Raw genomic sequence first — 25,723 nt, 5'->3', positions numbered from 1 at the left:
ACGCGACTAAAATCGCATGTTCACGTACCTCCACGAGACCTGGAAAATTGCCATTTTTGTTTCTACACTGTTTTAATCCATATTTTGACGAATTATCCTATTCTAAGAAATAGGTGTATTAAGATCTTTTGTTTTAAATATGATCATATATGTTTAAACACGAATAATAATTCAAGGAAAATGATAGCTGGTTTAATATCGAACGTGTTGTGTTAGCTTGAATCCGCTAACGATGTCAAAGGAAATAGCTTTCGAGTATACGTGTACATATATGCCTATGCTTTTAGCTTGAACGCAATGCGTTTGGCGTACATTTACGAGGTAACATGGTAAAGTCGTAAATTAAAACAAAAATCTGAAACATCGTTGTGCATGAGCAAAATCGTAAACGTGAGTTTTACAACCGCTTGTAAATCCGATTCTTACGTTTTTTATTTTTTTTTTATTTTGTTGAAATACAACTATAAACTAAGAATACTCTTGAAATTGACTCGTTAGTAGTAAGTTTCCATTTAATGTTTTTTCACATAGAGAACATAATTCTCACATGTTCAAACTTTTTGTTTCTTAATTATTATTACGTTACTTAATGAATTATGAAAATATTTCAGTTAACGAAAGTTATCGAGAATAAATTGAATTTTGTTTTCTTTAAGGACACAACATACTTTATCAAAACTGTCAAACGCATCAAGATTTCGTTAAAAAAGATCTCGGGGGAAAAAAAATGAAATATGAAAATCTCGAAAGTTATTAGAATAAAATTGATGAGTTGCGTTCGTATCAAATTTCCCATAGCACGTTTATATCAAACTAAATTAAAATTTGATTAATATGAACATTTTCATTAATTCTTGACTTGTTTAAATTTAATACTCGATCCTTCACAATTTATTTTTTTTTCCTACGATAATGCGTCACTTTAATTATTTTTTATACAAACGTACAAATATCATTAAGATAGTATAAATTCAGAACGTTAATAAGCTTCGTATTTCATTTTAAATCGTTTACTTCGACGTTATATTTCTTTTTTTCCTTGTCTATTCCTTTCTAATTATTTTTTCTATGACATTCTTTTACGTGTCCTATTTCTTTCTTACAGTAACGAATCGTTCAGATCTCATTTAGTTAATGTTGATTATAAGATGCAAAAGAAAGATTTTCAACGCAATTAGTTTCGTGGCATAGAAGAGAGCCTTACATTTGCAGTTTCATTTCACTTTGAATGAAAGGAAATAAGAGAGAAAGAGAGAGAGAGAGAGAAGGAGAGAGAGGGAGAAAAAAGACTAGCATACTAGAGGAAATTAAATTATGTTGCTAAGTCTTTTCTCTTCGTTACTATCTTTCTAATGTCTTTGTTTGACGACTGAAAAAGAGAGTAGGCTCGTCGTAAATGCTTTAAACGAGCTGATCGTGCGTTGGCGATAAAAGGAGACGATTAAAGAGGGTCGTAAAGGTGTGGATATCGTGCTCGATGGGAGATTCCTTGATTGATGGAGTCATTCGGAAATTTAATACTTATCTTCTTTCTCTTTTTTTCCGAATTCCGATAGTTAGTAACGTTAATAACTTAATTTTGTAATGATTAATTACTTTGCACGTTGCACGTTTGTTCGCGAATTCATTAGTTTTCGTACGATTATTATTATTATTGTTTTTTTTTTTTGGAGAGAAAGAATATATAATTACAAATTTTATTCTTAAATAATTATCATGAAAATATTTGTAGTGTGTGGTAATATTAGAAATATATTTATTGTTTAATTATTAGAGAGATGTTTCTGAACATTGTATATTAAAAAATTCATATGTAATTCTAAAATTTATTCACATTAACTTACTAAAAGTAGAAAATCAGTAGAATTTTTTAACGATTCCTGGCACGGCGACACGGTTGATCGTGGAACTAATCTGCCCGCAATGAAACCAACCTCGAGTGTTCCCAAGTGAAACCCAATGCAGAGGATTGAGAACAATCTGTAAGTTGGATTCTCGCTTAGAGGCATCAACGATGTCCGATATCATTGATTTGTGGCAGCATTCCAAATTACACTTTTCAACGAACATTTCTTTTCCTTTTTTATTTTTTTTTTTTTTTTTTTTTTTTTTTTTTTTTTTTTNTTTTTTTTTTTTTTTTTTTTTTTTTTATTTTTTTTTTATTTTTACGATTGCACAAACATTTAATCTTGCAATTCTAGCTATATATTCGATGGTAACGTTTTCATAGTATGCCAAAATTCGAATTAATTTGCACATCAATTACTTGCTTTATTTTTTTAATTTATTCGAACGTATATATATATTCGAAATATCGTTCGAACTGATTAGATTTAGTCTGTGAATCAATAAATAACTTTATCAAGAATATACAAATTTTTAAATTGTATTTTAGCTACTATATAGAATGTCATAATGCATAGGTTCAGTTAACTAAATAAGAATGTTCTCTTCTTTATCCTTATGATAAATTTAAGTATATTCAGCGTCATGACCATAAATAACGATCGGAATATAATCTGATCGTTCGCTACAATGAAAATGAATCATTAAAATAAAAACATATTTCTTTCTTTGTTCGATAGGTAGAAGGGTTTCGTAATGCAGGTACTGTTCGACTAGTGCGAGCTTTACACGCAAAGGCGTTGATAACTTGATGAAAATGAGAAAGAGAGAAAGAGTACTAGTACTGTGTAATTTCATAGTATATGTCCAGACATGACGTGGTATAATGTATAATCATTATAAGGTATTATTTCAGGTCTGATGTTTGTACGTGTGCATATATGTATGTACGTTTAAGTACGCGTACGTGCGTTAACACGAATATATATATGTATATAATTTTTTATCGAGAGTAAGAGGAGAGTTCTTCATCACGTTCGGCGTGGACACGCCATATTTTCCAATACAGAAATCTGTGAAAGGAATGAGTTTCGACCGTTGATATATGGCACCACTCAAGGCGCATAAGCGCTCGTAATTCATGATATTATCAGATCTAGATACGTGGCTGTGTAAAATGAGGAGGACAGCGTCGATGTAAGCTTCGGAAAGGTTTGAAAGATATAGGAGACGTGGTATGGTACTAAAACGTAGAACAGAGTAAATGGAAGTTCTTGACAAGGAAAGGAAAAGAGACAATGTTTGAGTATAGGAAAAATTTGTCTACCTACTAGTGTTGAAACTCTTGATATAACCTAAGCGCATTATCCAAGTTTACACAAATGTCTTTATCGTTGCTTCATATTCAGAGAGTTTAATTTATTACTCGAATAAAGAACTGTTTTAATATACACAATATATACGAATTTTGATATAAACTTATTGTTCTAATGCGCGATGTCGAAATTATTTCTTTTTATTATCATTTATAATTTTTCTCTAATACTTTATCTATTTTCAATTGTTACGATAATTGTTGTTAAGATGATATTTAATGAACGTGCATCGTACGAATAAGAACTTTTAATACAAATAACGTTTAATTTATATGATAAACACGAAGTAAATGAAATTGCGAGCTTCGTTAGAGGAATTAAGATATTTTTTTTTTTAACTCTATTTATAATTAGAGCGAATAAATAATTACACGGGACGAATACATGTATTTGGACGTTTGGACGTAAATCGAGGAAAGAATTTAGATTCGACCCTGCCCGTTTCGAAGATGTACCCCTCGAATTTGCGGGCTACAAAAGAACGACCGTGTACGTGCCTTGTATCAGAAACTTCGGACTCAGTTACGTTTTTCTTGCACCCATACGCTCACCGCATCTTTTATCGGGCTTCCTCCTCCACTCTTTCAACCTCTCTTCCTCCTCCTTTATCACTTCGTAACGCTCTAAATCCAAGAGCTAAATTTTCTACAGGAAAAGGTCGAGACTTTGCTTCGTTGCTATTTTCTTAGTTAAAGGTAGTAGAACCGTACGATAAATCGAACATCTCCGAACATTTAGAGGTTGTTGGAATTCTATCGAACAATGTTTCTTCTAATTTCGAGATAATTTTTCTCATTAAAATGAATAAATAAATAAATATATATATATATATATATAACAATATTATTTATTAATTAACGTTTTCGTTTTGTCATTCAATCTTATTTAACATTTGCTTCGTTAAAATGAAAATTCTACAAAAGAAGAAACATTGTCTTTAATATAAAAGGAAGATTGAAAAATTCTTTCCTTTTGAAACCATATAACAAGTGAATACCTAGTTTACAGAATTACCGGTACTACAAGAAGAAACGAGTCTCAGAAAATTTCTATTATATCCAAGAGACACACACGTATCCTGTCAGCGTGAGTTAATGGAATTTCTATAGATAATATTTCGAAAAGAGAAAACCCGACGCGCGAGGAAGTTTCTCTGGAAACGGATATAAAAGTTCTTCTTTGTCTTGCCGTTGTAGATCCGTGGCTTTCCGTAGTCTCTCTGTAGCCGGTAGAACCGATTATCGTTCCGGAAGAGTAGACAAACCCAGGAGAGCCAGGTAAGACGTTATCGAAATTCTTTCGTGTTGCGAATATACTAACGTTGCTTGGATACAGACTTCGATACATCGATAGGAATTCAATGATTTAAGAAACTGGGTTTAGTCCTTGAAGAAACTCATGATCACGTATCTTTTGCCACGATCAAATAAATCATTGAATATTTCAAACCTACCATCCCCTTTTGTGTATGCAAATGTTCCTTCAATTTCTTCGTGGAAAAGAATAAGTGAAAAACACTTTCAAGATACCCTATTTTGATAACATTTTTCGAATTTCAATCTTTTCATTTAATGCTTAATGTTTCGTTTTTTTAGATAATTATATACATATAATTATTCAAATAAAATTAAATTTATAGAAATTTAGAAAAAGAAAAACCTTTTTATTAGACAATTGGTAGACGAGTTAATATAATGATTGCTATATTTCTTTTCGTTGATATTAGTTACGGATATGAGTTCGTGTTTATCTAAAAATATATATTAATTTTCAAAGGGAAAGACCAAAGACCTCTAGGAGGGACTATTACATTGGATTATGTTCTAAGAAGTTTCATTGAAGATAAAGAAAGCATTGAAAAGTCAAAAGGGCGACAAAAGGGCAAAAAAGGGTCGTCTTTGGTGAAAACGTAGTCGTGAATAAACTGAGCCAGTCAGATTTAACGACATCCTTCAAGGGTTTAATGTCTCGTTACGATGAAGTTTCGTTGCTTCTTTTCCATCCTTTTCAGTATATACTGTTTTCAAAAAGGACTCTTAGGTAAAAAGAAAAGTAGACAGGAAATGAAGAAAAAGAGAGATCATTTTCTTAAGAAGCTTACGAGATAATTTATCTCTTCGTTACATATAACATCGTTAGTTAATTAAACCCTTTGATTAGGTGTCTTCTCGACGGCGTTACGCAAGCTTAAACTTTACTTTTTGAAGATTCTTATCGTTGTTTGTGCTAACTTTCATAAGTATTTAATATTGAAAAACTCTGACGCTTAAACAAAGAGAAAGAGAGAGAGAGAAAAAGAGAGACAAAGAGAAGATCTTATAAACATCAAATATAAGTTTTGTAACAAATACTTTACACATTATTATAAATATTAAATTGATTGTGTAATTAAGATGATGAGATTTTCATTAAAACGAATATAAATGAATCTTATAACAGTCTCATATAAAATTAATTTTATAAAAAAAAATTGCACCAGTGACTTTAATAGTTGGATAAAGATTTTGGTTGTTGCTAAAGAATTGGTTGAATGACTATTAAAGGAATATCTTTTCCAATGGTTCGCAATATTCTTTTCGATAGAAATGTAGGACAATTGCGATCGATAACAACGACAGAGTGCGAATAAGCATCGTTTGGCGAATGTGGTCATCCAGTAGTTACAAGCTGGTGTGGTCGAACAGCAGTAATAGAGCTGGCTGTAGTTGGTCAGTAGTAAGAGAGCACCTGTGGTCAGACGGTTAGTATCGGCTTCTGCTATGGTCAGATGCTAGTAACGATTCTACTTGATCGCAACCGTATTCTTTTTATACGCATTTTCCTTTATAACTTGGATATAGTTACCGTACGAATTATTTGTATTAAAGTGTTACGCGATATAACTTGATAAAAATATCATTTAACAAATTTTCCATTTGTTTAATAATTCCTTTTCAAAATATATAATAATTTTGACGATATATACGTTCATTAAATGAATTCTGTTTTATTATAATAAAATTATTCATATATTATAATTGAGAAAGTGATACGTTGATCGACGTTAAATATCTCTTTCTTTTCACAAACGTCAATATCGCGGTCAGATTTGAACAGCAAAGGTGAACTTTATTAATTGAAGTAAGCCATTTAATGCTGAAAATATTAATTCTTTGCGTGCAAAAGCAACGCTCGTACCGAGACTTTGTTTGAGCGCCTATAGGATGGTAGCACTCTGTCAACATTTGACCGACGTTCAAGAGAGATAATATATTCTCTGGTTCAACATACTTCATTTTACGACAGGGAGTAAGGCCGTGGTTCAAAGCACGCGGCTCGAGTGTTTCATGTGAGCAAACACATGGATAATTGTAAGCTTTTCTCGAACTTTACATTAAATATCCTTGAAGTTTGAATACAAGAAAATTCTTAGATATATCTCTTTTTAATATTTCCTTATTTTTATGATATCAAATATACACATTGGAAATAAGATATATATTATTTATGAGAATGAGAAAATAATAGAAAAATTGTAGTCGAATATAAGGGTTGATTCGATTGTGGTGCTTGATTCGGGGCCAACCAAGCGACAGGATACGTTTCTACCTTGACACCTGGAACAGATCCAAACTTAACTCCATAGGTGGGGGACTTCAAACTTATGCCGTCTGCAGACTCCAAAAATGATTTTTCAGCCGCGTCAGCAACTACGGTGTTTGTTTTCATCTTTCCATTCTGGCGTAACAATCTTTGTTCACTGCCTATATTCTTTTTACTATTTCACCTCTTGCACTTTCTTTGCATCTCCTTCCCTCTCTCTCTCTCTCTTCTATATATGTGTACCAACTAGTACGTGTGCGTTCGACATACCTCCGACCTGATTTGCCTTCCAGGGACAAGAGCCAGAAGCGAAGCTGCTTATCACGATGAGCGTTCTATTCAAAGCAAGGGTTGTTTCATGAAACGTTTGCTCTTACACCGAAGTACATGTACACATATGTGTATATGCTAAAGTGTTAGGAGTATAAAGTGATTTGGCAAAGATCAGACGAAACCCGATTATCCAACAAGTATGAAGATTAGATTTTTTAAATGGATTTGGCAGAGATTATGCAATCTTAGTTCTATATTGTGCTAGTAGTATCCATTTATTCTTCTTTTCCCTTCGATTCGTTGTTTTATTCCTAAGGACTTCTTTTTTCTGCAAAATCTGTATTTAAAAATCACAACAGAAACGTTGTTATATTGCTTATCAAATTGTTACATTGAAATCATACTTTTATAATTTCATCAATGTTAAATAAAAAAAAAAAAGTATGAATAATGTAATTCAAGATAAGCGCACGAATGAACTTATTTTAATTTTTCTTTTTAGATTGAACTATCTGATGTCAGGCCTGACGCCGACGTGGTATCACGCAACGAATGTTGCGTTGCACGCTGCGGCATGCGTTTTAGTGACCAGAGTGAGCTTAACTGTGGCGTCACTTCGTCCCGGATTCGCGGCATTGACCGGATTGTTATTTGCCGCACATCCTATTCACACAGAGGCCGTAAGTTGGAATTTAATAACTTAGTTAAACGCATTTTTCTTCTAGGCCGTTCCTTTTTTCCTATTATATATCTAAATAATTTCTAATTATAAAACGTGCTATTTTATTTGCAGATTATTTTTAGGGTATTTTAAATTTAGGAAAATATATTTTATAAAAATATTCTTTATCTTTTTCTTTTTAAAATAAGTACAAACGTAAATGCATCGTTAGCTAGACATATAATATCGAGTAAAAGTATAATAGAATAAACGTAGGTATAGAAAGTTGTATTATATTTTTTATGTTAAACGATAATGTAAGATAATCCAAGGATTTTATATGAAATATTAGCGGTTATCTACGGATATTTAGATACTATTAAGGAATATCGAGTCTGACGAAATGATTTTCATGAGATCAAGGACAACTTGGATTCGAGTAAACGACTAAGGCGAACGATTAGCATCCTACTGGGAGTTCAATAGAAGAGGATGAGGGTTCTTGTTAATAGTTAATAATCCGCCTTAATGGATACTTTGTTTAAAGTGTCTGCTTACGCGCAACGTTGGTATTAAGTGCAAGTAACATCGGATTTTCGTTAAGCCGATCAAAGCGTCAGGAAGACCAATAGGAGAAGCAGTCAGTGAGTATAGCGGTGGAGGGGGCTGGATGAAAGGTAGGAGTGAACAATGAAATTCGACGACGATGATAACGACGTTGGTCTACTTAACCTGCTTCGGTTAAGCGCATAACGCTAGGTTCGTTGTGTTCATTGGCTCTGTCGAGGCTATCTGCTATTTCAGACGATGAGAATTTCGGTCCTGGATGGGAGAGTGAAGTGGGATGACCGGAAAGAGGTTGGCATTGGGGTTGGGGTTCGGGTTCGGGTTGGGGTTTGATAAGGGAACCACGCTACTACCACTAGATCGATGTGACGATGATTACAAAGGATTATGACATATTCGTCTGATATCAAAATCGCCCTGAACGTAGCTTATTCCCTGGTTTGGTGTTTTCATCTCTTATTCTCTCTCACGCGTTTCCTATTCATAGATAATGCTAGAGTGAAATCCTGCTAAGCGATAATATTCCATGATATGCTTGCAAATAGACGTTGATGCAAAATTAAACCGATCTCCTATAAATATAATCACATTATTCTAATTTATCTTTTTTATATTTGTAAATATATTTTCATAATTAATAGCAATGCGTAAGATTTAATGGGACAAATTGTATAGATGATGGTCATGAATTTATTAGATATTGTAGATTTTTTAATATAACATATATAAGTGTATTTATAGTGTACATAAAATGTAATACAATTTTAGATTATTGAATTGTTTGTAGAATATATTTCACTTATTCCTTTATTATATTATATCTTGGTTTATATATAGAACATTTTTCTTGTTTATTTTAATTCGATAAATTTCTTCTGGTAATCTACTTACAATGAATTCGAATAATTGCGTAAAATAAAAATACGCATTTATCTTTGAGCAACGAATTATTAGACCATTCACCGATCTCTATCAAAGAGAATTACCAGTGGCACACAACATCGATTCGCGCGTTCTAACCACTCATTATGAGAGCAGCCAACTTGGCCGGTCACGCACCGCATCCGTTTACATCAGGTGCGTGCATTATCGCTATTGCGTGTACGTCTGTCTTTCGCTGGCCGCGTTCACTCAGTTATCACTGTGTGTGTGTGTCAGATGAAGAAGTCAGATATTATTATTACCCGTAAAATCTGGATAACAATCTGTCGTCTGTTTAAGTCGCCAACGTTACAACTTTTTCTATTTTGCATAATACGAAATAACTCTTAAAACATTCTTTACATTTTTTTCCCCTATATGTTTCTTCAAAATATGGCATAACTTTGTTGAAAATAACTGTTCTGTCGTCTATTATTTTCTCCCTTCCTTTTTATTTTATTTTTTTTTTTCTTCTTATATTAGCAATAATACAGGGTTCGAAAACAATGTATGCAATCGTGAATTAATATTGTTCTTCTATATCCGCAAAAGTATGAATAAAATTTTGTCAAGGAAACACAAGAAAAAAGAAAAAAAGAAAATAACAACCGTCATACGTTAAATCGTATCTAAAGTATTTTCAATGATAGAATTATAATTATAATCAAGATGAAAATGGTAAATTTAATGCGTCACAGTTTACTGACTTGACCTATGGATCGTGCGATTCAAGCAGATAGACATTTACGAATGGCACGGTGTTACTACTCCTCGATCGATTAGCATCGCTCGGTTGGTGTCTGTTAAAATGATCAAACCGTGAAAGCGCAGTCCGCTTCCGGTTGTCGGATTAAGCCTTTGGTCAGGTGCTGAAAGGAAACTCGGTAATTAAGTGCGACGCCGTCGAAGCGCTTGATCCTAATGTAAACGGACACAGACAAAGGAATCGGGCTGATTTGGAATAGGAAAGTGAACTGCTCTATCAAGAGAATAAGAGAGAGGGAGAGTGAGAGAGAGAGAGAGAGAGAGAGAGAAGGAGAAGGAGAAGAAGAAAAAGGGGATGGGAAACGGGAAACCTCTGGGATTTGTTGCTCGACGACGATTCGGATCGGAAAATACTGACGATCGATCGATCAACAATGCTTGAGCTTTTCTTGTTCGTTTTGTAGGGTGAGTTTTCATCCGGTACATAGTCCTTAATTCGTGTTAATGATCTAAAATCAGTCGTGCGTTAGTGATCGATAACAGCACCTTCTTGTACAAACTTTTTTCGTAATTTCTTATTTTCTCTTTTCGTGTGTATCTAAAAAAAAAAAAGGAAAGAAAAAAAAGAGGAAGTTTAATAAGCTGAGAATAATTAATTAAATCGTTAATCGGATCAATAATCTTTTCCGTTGGTAATTTATACATTATTTTTGATTTGTTGTTTCCTTAATTAATACACAAATAGTACGAAAAATTACGAAAAATCGTATTACATATAAAATTGTTAAATTAAGACGATATCATAATGTGGCTGTGTTTTATAGTAGTAATAATTATTGATTTCAATATTTTTTTTTTTTTGGGGGGGGGGGGAATTTTGTTACTCGTGCGATATTAATCCTATCATTTAATTATTTTTAATTGCACGTTAGACGCGAATGTTTTTTTTTCGGTTCGTATGTCTGATTTTAAAATTCCATCATCGTGTGAATCGGAGATGAAGAAAAAGTATTTTGTTTACTGGATAATATCGATTTACACATTGGCATGGTAGGTAGCAAAAGGATCTAAACGTAATCATGATGGTTTCAGATGCAGAAACGACTGTATAGTCGCGTAGCATATAATTGCAAGAAAAGTTATTTTCGCGCAATTAACTTCGAGAGAAATATATGTATATTCGTTAAGGACGAAGGTCGTTTGTCACAAAGGATGCTTTTCCGTTTCGCTGAAGTTGAAGGGTCTGTAATTTGACCCCTTAGTCATTCGTGTTATGTCGGAAGATGGGGCTTCGAAAGTTTCGAAACGACGATAAACACCCCCTATTAAAGGTGCACCGATCGATATGCTTCCTTTAACTCTCTCTCTCTCTCTCTTTCTCTCTTCCCCCACCACCCCTTCCCTGTCTCTTCTTTCTCTCTCTCTCTCTCTTTCTCTGCTTTTCCTTAACTTACCCTTTCCTTCTATTTCTTCATCGTTTTCTTCCCTGTTCATTTAAAGGAACATCGGGTCGCTGCCTTTGAATTAGTTCATTTCCTACTCCACTAACTCCGGTGGTATCGAAAATGGTGATAAACGCCAGCCATTTATATCGAAGAATTTCAAAAGCCTCGAAGAGTTCATCCGTCTACATAATTGAGAGTCGATGGACTTTGAAACCTTTTTCTTGAGATTTTTTCACTTCGTCCTTTTTCTACTTCCATTTTTCTCGCGAAGATCAACCAAGTCATCTAGAATACAGATATTTTATTAAATATTTCTCTATATATTATATATACAGACTAATGTATTTATATATTAGATGTTAAGTTTCAATTTTGAAAAGCCAATAATATTATTAACGTACTTTTAAGTTTATACAGTTCTATCTGATTATTTTTTCTTTCCAGATAATAATTTTCTATATAATATCTTTTCATTTTTATCCGATATTCTTTTAAAGATTTTCATGAAAATACAAACTTAGCTGATAATATTTTACGAGAGTATCGGATCTTTGTTCGATATTCTTTTATTCTTTCTGTCTATCCGCGGCAATATTCGATATTATAAGTAAAACGTAAAATTAAAGTCATTGATTTTTTTTCTCTAAGTAAATGTATACGTAATTATATAATTTGTAATATTTCTGAAAAATATTTGTATTAATGTATTTTGTAAAAAAATAAACGAATAACGTAACGTAATGAATGAAAATAATGCGAAATCACATTAGACGAATTTCAAGAAGATTTATGCGATTTCACCAGACCCCCGTCAGTGCTCACAATTTTATTTCTTCTAATATCATTGAATATACAGGTTGAAGTAAAGCTCAACGGAAGTTACGACAGCCGGTGTTTGAGAGGATGGAAATTCAAAGGTCTGAGTAACAAGTGCGGAAAAGTTAGTGCTTAATTCCGGTAGGTACGATTCTTGCATAATTTTCCAAGTTACACGGGCCGTTAAACCATGTCTTTACTAATGTAAACTGTCTATAGTTTTCGTCTATATAATAGTATGCCGTTACTTTATAGAGACGACAGTGCCGTTAGCACTTCGCGATTAAATACTTAATTTTCCAAGTAAGCAAGTGATAGACGTGTTCTACGGCGTGTATCTCAACACACGAAGAACGTTCTAACGTAAACGTGACGTGTCAGAATGCGATCGTTCGTCGTGTTGCTTTTCGTGTGGCAACGCTATTCAGCCAGAAGTGTCACGAGTAATCGATACTTCGTTTTAACGACTCTTTCATGTTCTGCATTTTTATCGGGAATAAGGGAGGAATATTAAAATCGAAATTGTTGCGTACATTAACGCAAACGTCAAAGATACGTTTAAGTGATAGAGGGTATGTGGTATATAACGTAGGAAAAAGAAATAAAAATGAAACAAAGGGACAAAAAATAAAATAGGATAAAATAGATGATAAGATGAAATAATAGATTAAAAAATAACAAAAAAAAAAATAATTTTAAATACTCCTATAGAAAATTCGTAGATACATTCGTTTGGTTTTTAAATTAGAAGAAACGTAACGTAAAGTAACAGTGAGAAAGTGAGATGAGTAAGATAGAAAGAAAGGATGGAAACATGAAAGAAAAATAAAACAAAGGGAGAAGATATAGAACAAAAAAAAAGTAGGCAAATAATAAAAAGAGGGAAAAAGAAGGGAAACGATGGAGGTGTTAGTTGAGAGCCTTGGCAAAAGTTGAACGTTTTAGCGGGAAATGAGATGATGATAAGTCGAGCTTTATGAATGTGTTCTTTATTTACCTCATCGAAAAGGTAAAGGATGATCATCGCGAGTAGGAACATTTTCCACGTATTGTTCGATTTTTCCATTTCCATGAAATCATTCAGAAAATCGTAGGCGCTTCTTTCTATTGCTTTGAAATGCGTTCTACTCGACTATTTTTCAATCTCTCATCATTGTAAATATGTATTATCTCTGTATCCATTTAACAAGAATATAAATCCATTTTACACGGAATACGTAATTTTTTTTTTCTTTAATATCGAATTCATTAAGAAGAATTTGATTCGTATTTTAAATAATTGAAGGAAGGTATTATATACGCAGGTAGGTATTCGTATTATTTTACATTCTATTAATACATACTTTGTTTAATACGAGAATATTCTTCTTTTCCTTTTTTTTCTGTTCTTTTTTACGATTAATTATCATGTTCTCTATTAAGGAAGATTTTTTTCTTTTTATTACGTATAAAAATTGTATAAATAATTCACTCGAAATATAATATAAAATGGAAACCTCGATTTAACGGAAGCATGTGATTCTCCGTATGAAACAATACTCCCGATAAGTCCAGATGAGTAAAGAGAACTTGTGATTTTGATTCTACGCAAATACTTTTTCTATATATATATATCTACTACAAGAATAGTGATATTTATTCAGCTTAACGTTTGGCGATACGACTTTAAAGAATTTCGATATCGATTCGTGCATAACTTAGGAAACTTTGGCGATGTGAACTCGGTTAGAAGTATCAAGAGCTTCGAAAAAAGTTTCTATATCGTAGCTATTCTATAGGGCTTTGAAAGAAGAAACATTTGGAGGAAAATCGACTAAAGTATTTTATCTAAAATTCAAGCGGGCCAACAATAATATTGTAGAGAGAGAGAGAGAGAGAGAGAAAGAGAACCACAAGTAGTAACATTTCGTAAAAGCATACCACCCATTTCTAAGGTCGATCTGCGAAAGAAGAAAGCATGGGTTGTCTTAGAAAGGAAACTAAAGGATATCGAGAGGGCGGGAAAACTCCAAAGAAAACGACACTGGGAGTCATTTCGGACGTCTCGTAAATAACAAGGAAATTGGAGGTAAAGAGAAGTGGATGTCTTCAAAACGAGAGCTTTATCTTCTGGCGGCTTAAAGGGAAAAGGGAATAGTCTTTTCCTATATTCTCGATTCGTTTTCAACGGCTTATATAGCTTAGCAAATATATGAGATACTTAATGTGAATCATTGGATCATTATCGCATCAACAAAACTATTTTATTGCACAACGTTTGTAATATCGGTAAAACTTTGAAATAAAGAAATTGATTTCAACGATCGCGTTATAATAAAATGTTTCGATTAACGGGATCTATGTTAATTGTGTAATTTAAAACAATTAGAAGACGCGTATATGATTTAGCCTGATCACTATTCCATGATTTGTTAAACGATCTGATAGGTTAACATTCATTTGTATGCACGAGTACGATACCGAGTTTAACAGTTGTAATAATATATTTCACATCAGATACACGCGCGTGATTATTACGTAATCGAAGGATTACTTATCGATTATTTGCGACGTGTTCGTAGTACGTGATGTTACTATATGAGATATTATCATAATAATTAATAGTAATATAAACAGATATATCAGATATCGATAGGTAAGCTCCTTGAATTTAAACAAACTTTCAAAGACATTGATGATTATATTATATTTCAATATGCACCAGATTCGCGTAATAGAAATTTCCCTATTATATATCGGCGATTATGTTTGATAATAAAACAAAAACAAACAAAAAATATTTGAATATTCGTCCGGAAAAAAAATTGTCTAACGATAATTCGTGAGGAAGGAAGGAAGGAAGGAAGGAAGCATCAGGGGAACCCTAGATAAAGTGGGTAATAGAAATTTCCGCGAGAGAGACTACGTTAATATATATAAAGGAAAGAAGAAACGAGAAAGGGACTTCCGGACGCCTCTTCGATTCGATTATGTTAATCGTGGACGTTCAATCCTTAGTTCCCCTTAGCCAATTCTTTCTTTCTAGAAGAAAGAATTCTCCATTTCTTTTTCTTTTTTTTCTTCTTTTTTTCTGTTTTTTCTTTTTCTTTTTGCGCGAAACTTTAAAAGACTTTGGTAGACATATTCATTATCTCGTGGCTCATCGATTCCAACGATCCTTCTTTTCCCAGTGGGAATTTAAGGATGGCGATCCGGTGGGTTCTTTCTGCCGATAGCGACATGAAGAAAGGTAGGAGGTACTGGTGGTACCACCTCCTATTGGAAGTCGGCTGGTGGTGGCCTATCCAAGTCTACAACGACCTGGAGTTAACAGAGCCAGTTTAAAAGTGATTTATCTCTGATTTATGAAGGAAAATAGTTCGGGTCCCGGGGAACGAAAAGTTTTCCACGACTTTTCGGCGACGAGGCGGAAAGAATTATCGTTTGGCCACAATGGACAGTCAGTGATATCGTTTACACGTTGAGTCTCCTCCCCCAACCCCTGGATCGTTAGTTTCATCCGAAAAAAGATAAAGAGAAATGAGTTGAGCATAAGGAATATATCTGCTTGTTTTTTGTTGTTGTCTTTACCAAACAACAAATATTTCATTTTCGTCAAATTCGAATATTTTCTTATTAGATGGAGAAAAATTGAAGAATCAAGTCGATGGTAATCGTTAGATCTAAAGATACGAGTTTCAAGATTATTTTCATCAATATTTCCGACCACCTGTTGTCGAATGTTAGATTTCTTTAAGTTTTCACATTTATTTTATTCGTCGATCAATTTTTATTTCCCCTATTTGATTATTTTACGTTATATTATATTATATATATATATTGATAATATTAACTTTCATCAGAATTATTCGAATTTTTAATGCGGATCGATATGTGGATAATATTCATGTATGAAACCTGATTCCATATTAACGATTTATGATTGATTGGGTTAATTACTTGATGTAGAACGAAATTTCCAGTATGACCTATTGTTCGTATAAATTTCGTTATCGCGAATATTATTACGCGTTATGAATAATTTATTTCATTTAATAATCGTTTTGTTTTTCAATAGGTTTAGATTAAACAATTGTTGTTGATAATTCTATATTTCATTGATTACAATTCGCTATTTTACATATATATAACACAATTAATGGATTAATTATTTTTTCTTTTCTTTTTAATTTTTTTTTTTTTTTTTAAATTTTGTCTTTTTTATAATATTCTATCGTGAAACATAAACCGCATACGAAATTCGATCGTATAGGTTTAATTCGACGCACGATCTCTTAGCTCAAAGCAGAAGAAGTAACTTCGTTTCTTCCGTTCTAACAGAAAACTTTTCTCTTTCATCTTTTCTAGACTTCGTTTCTTTCTTGGAACCTTACATTGAGTCACCATTGAAAATGCATCGTGAGATTTTCCCAAAGGATGTTGGCTAAACTTTAAAAAGGACAAGACTTTCGAAAAATATTTTGCAATTTAGTGAGTTTGCGAGCGAAAAGCATAGTTGATGTTGATCGATCTGGAAATTTTATATTTCTTTGCAATTGATTTCGATTGGATCGTATGTTTTGGTTTTACGATTTTTCACAAAAAAAAATATCAAACTGATTCAATTGTTATCTGTTCTTATATTTCGAAGACAATAATATCGATATTTTCTTTTATTTTCATTACTTTTTGATTAGAATTATTAGTAAGGAATATTAATAACATACAATTATTTACGATTTTAATTAGTTAGATTATTATTTAATCATCGGTATAATCACGTATTGGAATTATTTAAATGAGAATCGTTTAAGAATAATATTTTTCCTCGTGTTATAAAAAATTTAATATATATTTTCTTTGAAAATATGCGGTGATTACCGACATAAATGATCGTCATTAGAAATGGCAAGAAAGATTATAAAAAAAACTTACGAATTTGATTCATTTTGGGTGTTGTAAAGGAATTGGAACGATTGAAAGCGAGCAAATTTGTTCGTCTCGACGGCAAGTTAATCCTCGAGTCGAGTTTAAACCTCGATCGTTAAGTTTACCCTTTTCTAAAGCAACCGGAAGTAGAAAGGCATCAGCTGTCTGAGATCTTGACTTCCAAAAGGATTTTAGTTCTGATTGCGCGATTCATAATTGTGAGATTCTAGAATCTCTTTCCCTTTTAGTTCTTCCTCTTACTTTTTCCTTTTACTTTAATCTTTCTTTACGTCGAAATCGACTCGACGACGTGTGTCGAAAAAAAAAAAAAAATTAAACTCGTTCGTTAAGGGATAAAAACGTGTTGCTTGAACGAAAAAGCCATGAAGAAGAAATAAAATTTATCAAATTTACGATTTGTATGAATGAACAATCATTTAAATATTAACTTCTACTAATAAAAATGCACAAACATATTGAAAACCCGTAATAAAATATAGTCAATTTGTGTGAAAGAATTCGTAAATATTGGAATATTCAATGTATAATACTATAAAATCGAATGTTACATTGACGTAAAAGAAAAGAGGCGGAAAGTGGATAATAAAAGGGAAAGTAATATGAAACGCAGGTGTTCACGGATAATTGAAAAAGATAAAAGTTTCTATACAAATTTTGTGTTATCAATGACAATAGAAAAAGACGTCAAATCATAGTAACCGAGCGTTATTTGATATCGAACGTATTATATTACAGAAAACGATAGAATTCTTTTCTACATTGAAATAATCGATTGGAATTTGAAAATGATCTTATTTCTTTTTTTTTTCAAATAGCTTTGCAATATACTGTTGAAATATGTAATACTAAACGTAATGTTTACTATTATCCGATAATTGTTTTATCTCAACTAAAATTTAATCATTTACGCTAGTTCAACTTCTAGATTTTATATTTTTAAAAAAGGTATATTATATTACCTGCGTCAGATATTTGAAAATATGAAAACCATATGAAAAAAGAAAATTGTTTGAGACGCAAAAAAAAAAAAGAAAAAACGAAAAAAAGAAAAATTAAATCTATTTCATATTTGTGTGTGGAAAAGTAAAATGTGTTAGCGTATTTTACGTGAAAACGTGTAATAGCGTAACTGAGAAAGAAGAGAAAAATATAAGGGAAAAATGGTAGATAAAAAGAGTGAACAATATACGATAATACTGCGAAATGGGAGGAGGTGGAGGATGCTTTGAAAAGCGTGGAAAACGGAGAAAAAAAAGTAACGTAACTCATTCGACTATCTCGATAGTAGAATGCAAACGTTTGAGTTGCTGCAACATGTCACTTACTCATCCTCATACATTCAGTATTTGGACTTGAAACGTCTAGGAAAAAGAAATAAAGGGAGAAAGTTAGTATCATTTCTCTCTCTCTCTCTCTCCCTCTTTTTTTTCTTTTATTTTCACGAGATTTCCCGATTGCTGCGATATTAACCCTAAAGGTATACCTTTTGGCGATATCGTGGAAAGATGGTCCTATCTTTCGTAATCTCATCTATTTTACGTTATTGCTTGAAAAAAAAAAAACGTTTCTATGAGTGTACGTTCGGAAACAATCATAGACTTTTAACACATATTCGAAGTGCGTACCTTAGTCCTGTAGGGAGTTTCGAAGCGGTAATGTTCATGCCCTTCCACCCCACTATTCATACCCCCATTACGCACGCCCTGCTGAGCCCACTAACAAAAACACTCTTTCTATTCTTCCTCTGGACTCCTACGACGACGCATCTTAAACAACAAAGAACCAGAGAAGAACCGATTAAGAACCGACAATACAAGCGAAGTACAACTACCTTTTATATTATTACAAACCCGACGAGAAGTAAAGTAAACGAAGTGTATAAACATTCTTTATACTTGTATAAACGAGCGAGAGGTGAGATTCGTTATTGTATCTAGCGAGAACGGCAAAGGAGCGAGAGGTGAGATAGGTAAGCATTTTTATGCCGCAAGGCTTTTCCCTCTCTCTGATGAGCCAATAAAGTATTATATTTTCTATTAGCTTAACCACATATGTTTTATTTCTTATTTTAATTGAATCCTTTATCTCTTCCTCATAATCAGCTTATCACAATTACCAGAGGATTCTATGTTGTAGAAACATACGTACAATATAATGAGTCTTGGAAATAAATGTTTTCTTTTTATTTGTTCTTTTACTTATTTCAATACTCCGTGAAATATTTTCATCACACACACACACACACACGCGTACGTACATATTTTAGAAATTTTATCCGAGTTAAGTAAAATATCAACGAAGTATTAAAATGGGGAAATATCATTTGAGAGTATATTAGTTTATATCTTCGTTATATCGGACTCATATAGAAACGGTTAGAAGTTGAATAGTTAAATTTAGCGTGTTTTTGCGATAAAAGGTTCCTCCCGCGTTGGCGGTGGTGTAATAACAAATCCGAGAAAATCCAATGAGGGAGCGTTGCTAAAAGGGGGTGCATATACGGTATAATTTAAGACGCGAGCTTGAATTTTCAGACCACGGCATTAGTTGTTTGCAAAAGGAAAGTCCATCGAATTCGGTCTGGCTGAAACTGGGAAATGGTTTTATGCAAGTTGCAAGAAAAGAGGCTTGCCATTTCCTCCCTTAGGAAAAGGGCTTTGGCTCGAAGAGTGTTTACTTCGTTCGACCTTTTTCTCCCACCACATCTTCCATTTCTCGTTCCATCCTATTCCCCACTATCCATGCTTCTATATTTCTCTTACTTTTTTTTCTTTTTTCTCTCTCTCAGAGCTTCTTCCAACATCGACGTTTCTCCTTTTAAAGGCGGCTTCAAGGCAACCAAACTTTCCTTCTCCGTTTCTTATCTAAAACCTTGTGTTCTCGTATATGTGACTATATATATATACATATGCATTTTTACGTATACACGTGTATGTATGTATGTACGTCTAGCTACCGATGCATTATATATTTATGAAGCTACGTTTATCCTTTCCTTCGGCGTTTTTTAAAAGCCAGAGTCTTTAAATGTTACGAAACTTTTTCAGAAATGCGATACGTTCTAAGTATATAGCGTAGATTATTGGGACTACAATCGTTAATTACTCTGTTATCGTTAAAATATCATACGAGACAATTCATGTATTATTCGTGAATTGAATAACAAATGAATTATGATAAAAATTAATATAAACATTAATAATAATTCTTTCTTTACATTTAAAATCTCAATTAATAATGAAATAAATATATTAACAAACGATTACAACGTATTACACATTCGTATTTCTAACAAATAAATTATTGTTATATATATTGTTATCCATTTCTAATAACAAATCGTGTTCCACTATTTTTCTTTTCTTACCAAATAGACAATTTTTTTGTTCCGCTATATAAATTAATCTTTGGAACGTTAGTGAAATGGTAAAAGAAGAATATCGAGAAAAAAAAGGAGAAGTAAAACGGGTAATTGTGGGACAAACGGAGAAAAATCTTTTGATAGTATTGGGGAAAGAACGCGATAGTGATGCGGTTGTCTCGTACGGCCGATTAGACATTTCATTAAAGGATATTGCCGCTCTACGGGAACGAGAAAGTTTCAAGAGTAAAAGAGAGGAAGAGAGAGAGACAGAGAAAGAGAGGGGGGTGGGGAGGAGATAAAAGGAAGGGTCGAGGAAGTGAAAGCTCGCGATCGGATTGGTTGCCGGTTAGAAACGTGGACTTGGACCTTCTTCGGTAGTAGAAAGGAAAGGAACTTCGAACACGACGTTCTCTGGTTATTAGGTTCTCCTTGGAGAAACCAGAACCGTCCGTGCGTGCTCGAACCGCTTTGTGGATGCCGTCGATGATAGCGTGGTAACGCCGTATACGAAGTACGTACATTGCGAATTCTCTCCTTTACCAATCTTCCTGTAATGGTATTAGTAACAGATCGAAAACTATCGCGAAGAGATTCCTTTCTCGTTCAACTTTGATAGAATTCGATCGGTAAGTAGTTACAATATAGATTATAAATATTAATTGTAACCATTAATTCGATACTTTTTTCTTTTTCTTTTTGTAAACAAAATTTAATACGTTTATCTATAAAGTAATCGTACGTATGTTATTATTCGAAATAGTATTCATTATTTTCGATGGGATTAATTTAATATCATGATACTGAATTTATTTTTACATCTATTTGCAATTATGTACGATCGATATTTTTAAGGACAATTTTCATAAGATTTTGTTCTTAAAGTTATTAGTAAAGGTAATGTTAATTTTAAGATACAAGGTATCCCATTTAATTATACATCCTTCAAAGATCTTTAAATGTAACGGTAACAATGTGAAGAAAGAAACTATTTTCATGATTATAGATAACATCAAGCAGTTACGGTTAAAATAAAGTTCAACTTTGGGGAAAAGCGATTATGCGCTTACTCTTAATTGAAACTTATTAAAGGTAGCCGAGTGCACGATACCGACTGCCACCGAGAGAATTCAATTTAATACTTTGAGTTTGCGATATCGAGAAGTAAATTTGGTAATTAAAGGGAATACTTTTGATAAGAGCGTTAGTTGCATGCGAGCTGTAATTAGAAATTGAAGATTTTCTTTGCTCATGTTAGTAGTATTTTGGATTTCTTCGTGAATTAATAGAAATGGTTAACGCGTACTTGCATGAACTTTATCGTAATGTGTTTCAAACGAAGCTGACGTTTATTTCGACGAGATGTAGAAATTTATTGTTACAATAGTAATTAAAATAATAGTCACGGATCGACCAATCAAGGAAAAAAAAGAAAAATTCTAAGATCAGTTTGTAGTTCATATTTTGCGTAGTAAATATATGATACAAGTTTAGGAATATTTGTAAAGTTTGGATTTGATAATAAAGAAAATGATAGTACGAGTGAGCGCACGAATAGAACGAGACTGTTTGCAAAATATAATATAGGGGAAATGTATAACGGTAAGAAAACAAGAGAGAGAGAAAGCGAAAAGTAAAAAATGAAAAATAAAATATAAGAGAAGAAAGAGAAACAAAATACCTAGTTGGTCCTTTCGTTTCCGTCGTTCACACTCCGTTACCCTTTCCTACTGCCAACTACCGAGACGAGTTTTAGACGGGGTTAACGACGTCGTTGTCAGAATACAGTTGAAAAAGAAAGAAAACAAGTCAAGAATGGGAAATAGTTGCACGTTTCAAACAGTGAAAATCTTATATGAGATTTAATGTTTGTGAAAAAAGATTGACTCTAACATTATAGATTTTTAATAAGATATCCCTTTGTGTTATATATAGCCCCCATTTTTTGTTCTCTTTTTTATCTGGAAGAAAAATCTTGTTTTTCTGTAATAAAAATTTTCTTGCAATATTAGAGTTTTTAAACTTTCAGTTTCTTTATACAAAAAAAAAAATATATATATATATATTTGATAAAACAATGTTAATGAAAAATATTTGAATTTTATATTAGTATCTTTTGAAAAGTTAATCGATCAATAATTGACAATTATGATATTTATATAATACAATCAGATTTTTCTTCTGACTAGATTTAATATCATTTTGATTTCTACGAATAGTAGTTCGGTTTCTGGCCAGTAGCCAGCAATACCTTAGGCGTATTGTGCTTAAATATAATAGCAGTGTGATCGTCACCTTATCAATGGAACTACCATCCTCTTCATATCCATTTCATGTTCTCGTTCCCTTATCTTTACGAGGAACACGATCACGCACACTCGGTATACATTAATTAGATCAAATTAATCGATTGTACTATTCTCCTTGACCAATAGATTACGTTCCTAAACTTTTTATACTTAAAAAATAAAAGAAAACTTATTAAAAGTGAGCTATACTTCTATATGAAATTTAATACTATGCTTTTTATCTATTGTTGCGACTTAACATACATTTTCATTTTATTCATCGAATTTTTTACAATTATATTTAAGATGATGCTGAAAATAACTCAAATACTTTATACTTTTATAAACGAATTTTACTCATCAGTCACTTATATTTTTATACATGAGCGATTATACGAATCCCAGAGATGATACATTTCATTCTCACGATCTGCTACCTTCTGCATTGCTCGATCGTTATATTCTCGCTTTAATGCATACAAAAGAATGAAAATCAGAATCTAAAAATATCTTGGGGCGTTTTCTTTCTACATCTTGGCAAAGGTTTATGCCACGAATTGTTCACGATCATAATTTTTGTCTGATTTAGATGATCAGTAACTTATTTCAAAGATAAAAGTTTCTTACACGAGATGATTATTTTCACGAATAATTTTCATTCAAGTTTAACCTTTTGTTAAAAATGTAACTGTGTTTGAACAAAAAAAAAAAACAAATATTAAATAGCCATCTTGGGTAGAACTTTTTTTCATCTTTTAAATAATTCTTTGAGATCCGAGTAAGCTCATATCGTTAAGTCCTTGCACAAAAGCATAAGAAGAGAATACTATTAATAAGATATATGCATTGATCTTTTATCTCTATGAGAGATTTATCTACGATTACGAAAAAATATTCACAAACGAAATATATAAGATCTTCTGCAATAATAATATCGTTGTCATATTGGCGTATATGTATATATTAGATATAGCAATTAATATTCGGTGTCTTATAAATAAATTTATTATTTATTTATAAAGCAATAAAACATTTATAATTTTTCGAAATAGTCTCCATTATTTCCAATGACTTTGATGAAATGAATTTTAATAACGAAGCACCGAATTAATTGCTACACCTTATATATTTCTAATATAAATTTAACAATAAATTTTTCCTTCGATCTTTTGAACATTTTTTATTTATCAACATTATTTACACTCGTACGTTCATTATAATTATAAACTGTTGTTCATTGTTTTTATATTTTTTTGTTTATTTTACAAGAAAAAAAAAAAAAAGAAATCTGCAAGCACAAGGATTTAGTAACGTCTGTATATTAATTTGTCGATATTGATCATTGTTATTGGACTTTTATTAGAAAAATTTTTTCGCGACTTCTCGACGTAATCCTAAAAACACGTTTCATGTATGTGTGTGTGATAGAAGTTCATCGATCAGAGTTACCGAGGCGAATAATAGCTCTTTTATCATACGAAATGTCGTTGTCAGATATTGTTAGAGCAAAAACAAAAGAAAGAATGACAGCTCGCTATGATAAGGCTTGTTCCTATTTCGAATTTTTTTGTTTGTTTTGTTTCCTCTTTTTTTTTTTTAGTTTTCCCTCGATAAATTTTCCATCTCTATATTTTATTTTATCGATACGTTGCGTTCTTCCTCTTCTCGCGTATTATATTATATATAATACTTATATATAGTTAAAACACAATAAATATTAATTGTATTTATTTAAAAAAATATTTAACGAGATAATACACATATATTGGCATTGAATATCTGATTCTTGATTACTTTAATAAGAGAAACGAACAAGTTTATCAATGAAAAATTAGTCATAGTTGGGTGCAATCCCAGTTACAGAGTAAAAAATATAAGAACTAAACGTTGGAAGGCAATTAAACGGTGCACCCGGCGTAAAAAAAGAGATGAAATTACATATACCGAAACTTTTGGGGGACCGTGTGCGTGTGAATACGAGTAATGTGTGTTTCCAACCGAAAAAAAGCGTTTTATCCCTAGTAGATGATATTTTGATATTTTTAAATTGTAAATGCGAATTACACAAACAGACGGCCGCGTATGATTGTTAAAAATAACTATTCGAGTTTGAAATTATATTTCTTTTTTTTTTTTTAAATCATTCTTCTAAAAACACAGACGTTCGACGAAAATAAACAAAATGTTTAATAGCTGTATTATATTTAACGAAGACAAAAATTGTCTTTAGAAAAAGAAAATAAATTCTAAAGAATTAATCTCGACCATTTTAACAATCGAGCTTTACTTATATTTTAAGTTTCAAGTATTTGTTCTATTCTGTTATCGTTTATCCGTAACGTAACTCGTAAATATAACTCCTCTTCGAGTAAAATATACGATAGTCGACGTAGAAAGAAAAGAAGATAGAAGAAGAAGAAGAAGAAAAAGAAGAAGAAGAGATAAAATAAGGAGGGTGGATGAGCAACCTCGAAGTAACGAGCGAACTCCGAGGGAACTACCGCTCCATATAATCAATTAGAACTCTCGAACGAGTGAGATGGTAATGGAGTTAGAGCTAAGTACAGTAACTGGAGCAAACTAGCAACGAGTTGGCCTAACGCACGCTTCTTCTAGATGGCTATCCTTCCCATCTTTCTTACGAACTAAAGAAAACCTAAAGGAGGGACCTTTTATATCGACGTACATGAATCTTTGTCGAAAAACGTGATCTAGTTTCATACAATATAGTCTAAAGTTTGGTTTGATTTATCGAGTTAATCGGGGGAAGGAAGAGGAGAAGGAGGAGCAGGGGTTGTGATACACTTTTATTCGAGGAATCATATCGATATACAATTTGATATTTTAATTAATTTCATGAAATATCCTCTTTTTCTTCTTTGTGTAATATTTTCTTCTATATTTTTTCTTTCTTTTCCTTTTAAATATTCATTTCAAGAAAACGTATATATATA

At 32.3% G+C, this 25,723-nt stretch overlaps 1 protein-coding gene across 1 annotated transcript in view; it reads left to right on the top strand.

Moving 5' to 3' along the window:
• LOC106787489 (transmembrane and TPR repeat-containing protein 1-like) overlaps window positions 1-25,723 on the top strand; it is a 152,205-nt gene that overhangs the window by 55,096 nt on the left and 71,386 nt on the right. The window contains exon 2 of the mRNA XM_014749870.1: window positions 7,579-7,756. Coding sequence (XP_014605356.1) covers window positions 7,579-7,756 — 178 coding nt within the window. The remainder of the gene's footprint in view (window positions 1-7,578; window positions 7,757-25,723) is intronic.

Source organism: Polistes canadensis, unplaced genomic scaffold (assembly GCF_001313835.1).
Source record: "Polistes canadensis isolate GaletaPanama2010 unplaced genomic scaffold, ASM131383v1 scaffold_102, whole genome shotgun sequence".
Classification (NCBI taxonomy): Eukaryota; Metazoa; Arthropoda; class Insecta; order Hymenoptera; family Vespidae; genus Polistes; species Polistes canadensis.
This window is presented reverse-complemented; position numbering and strand designations above follow the sequence as displayed.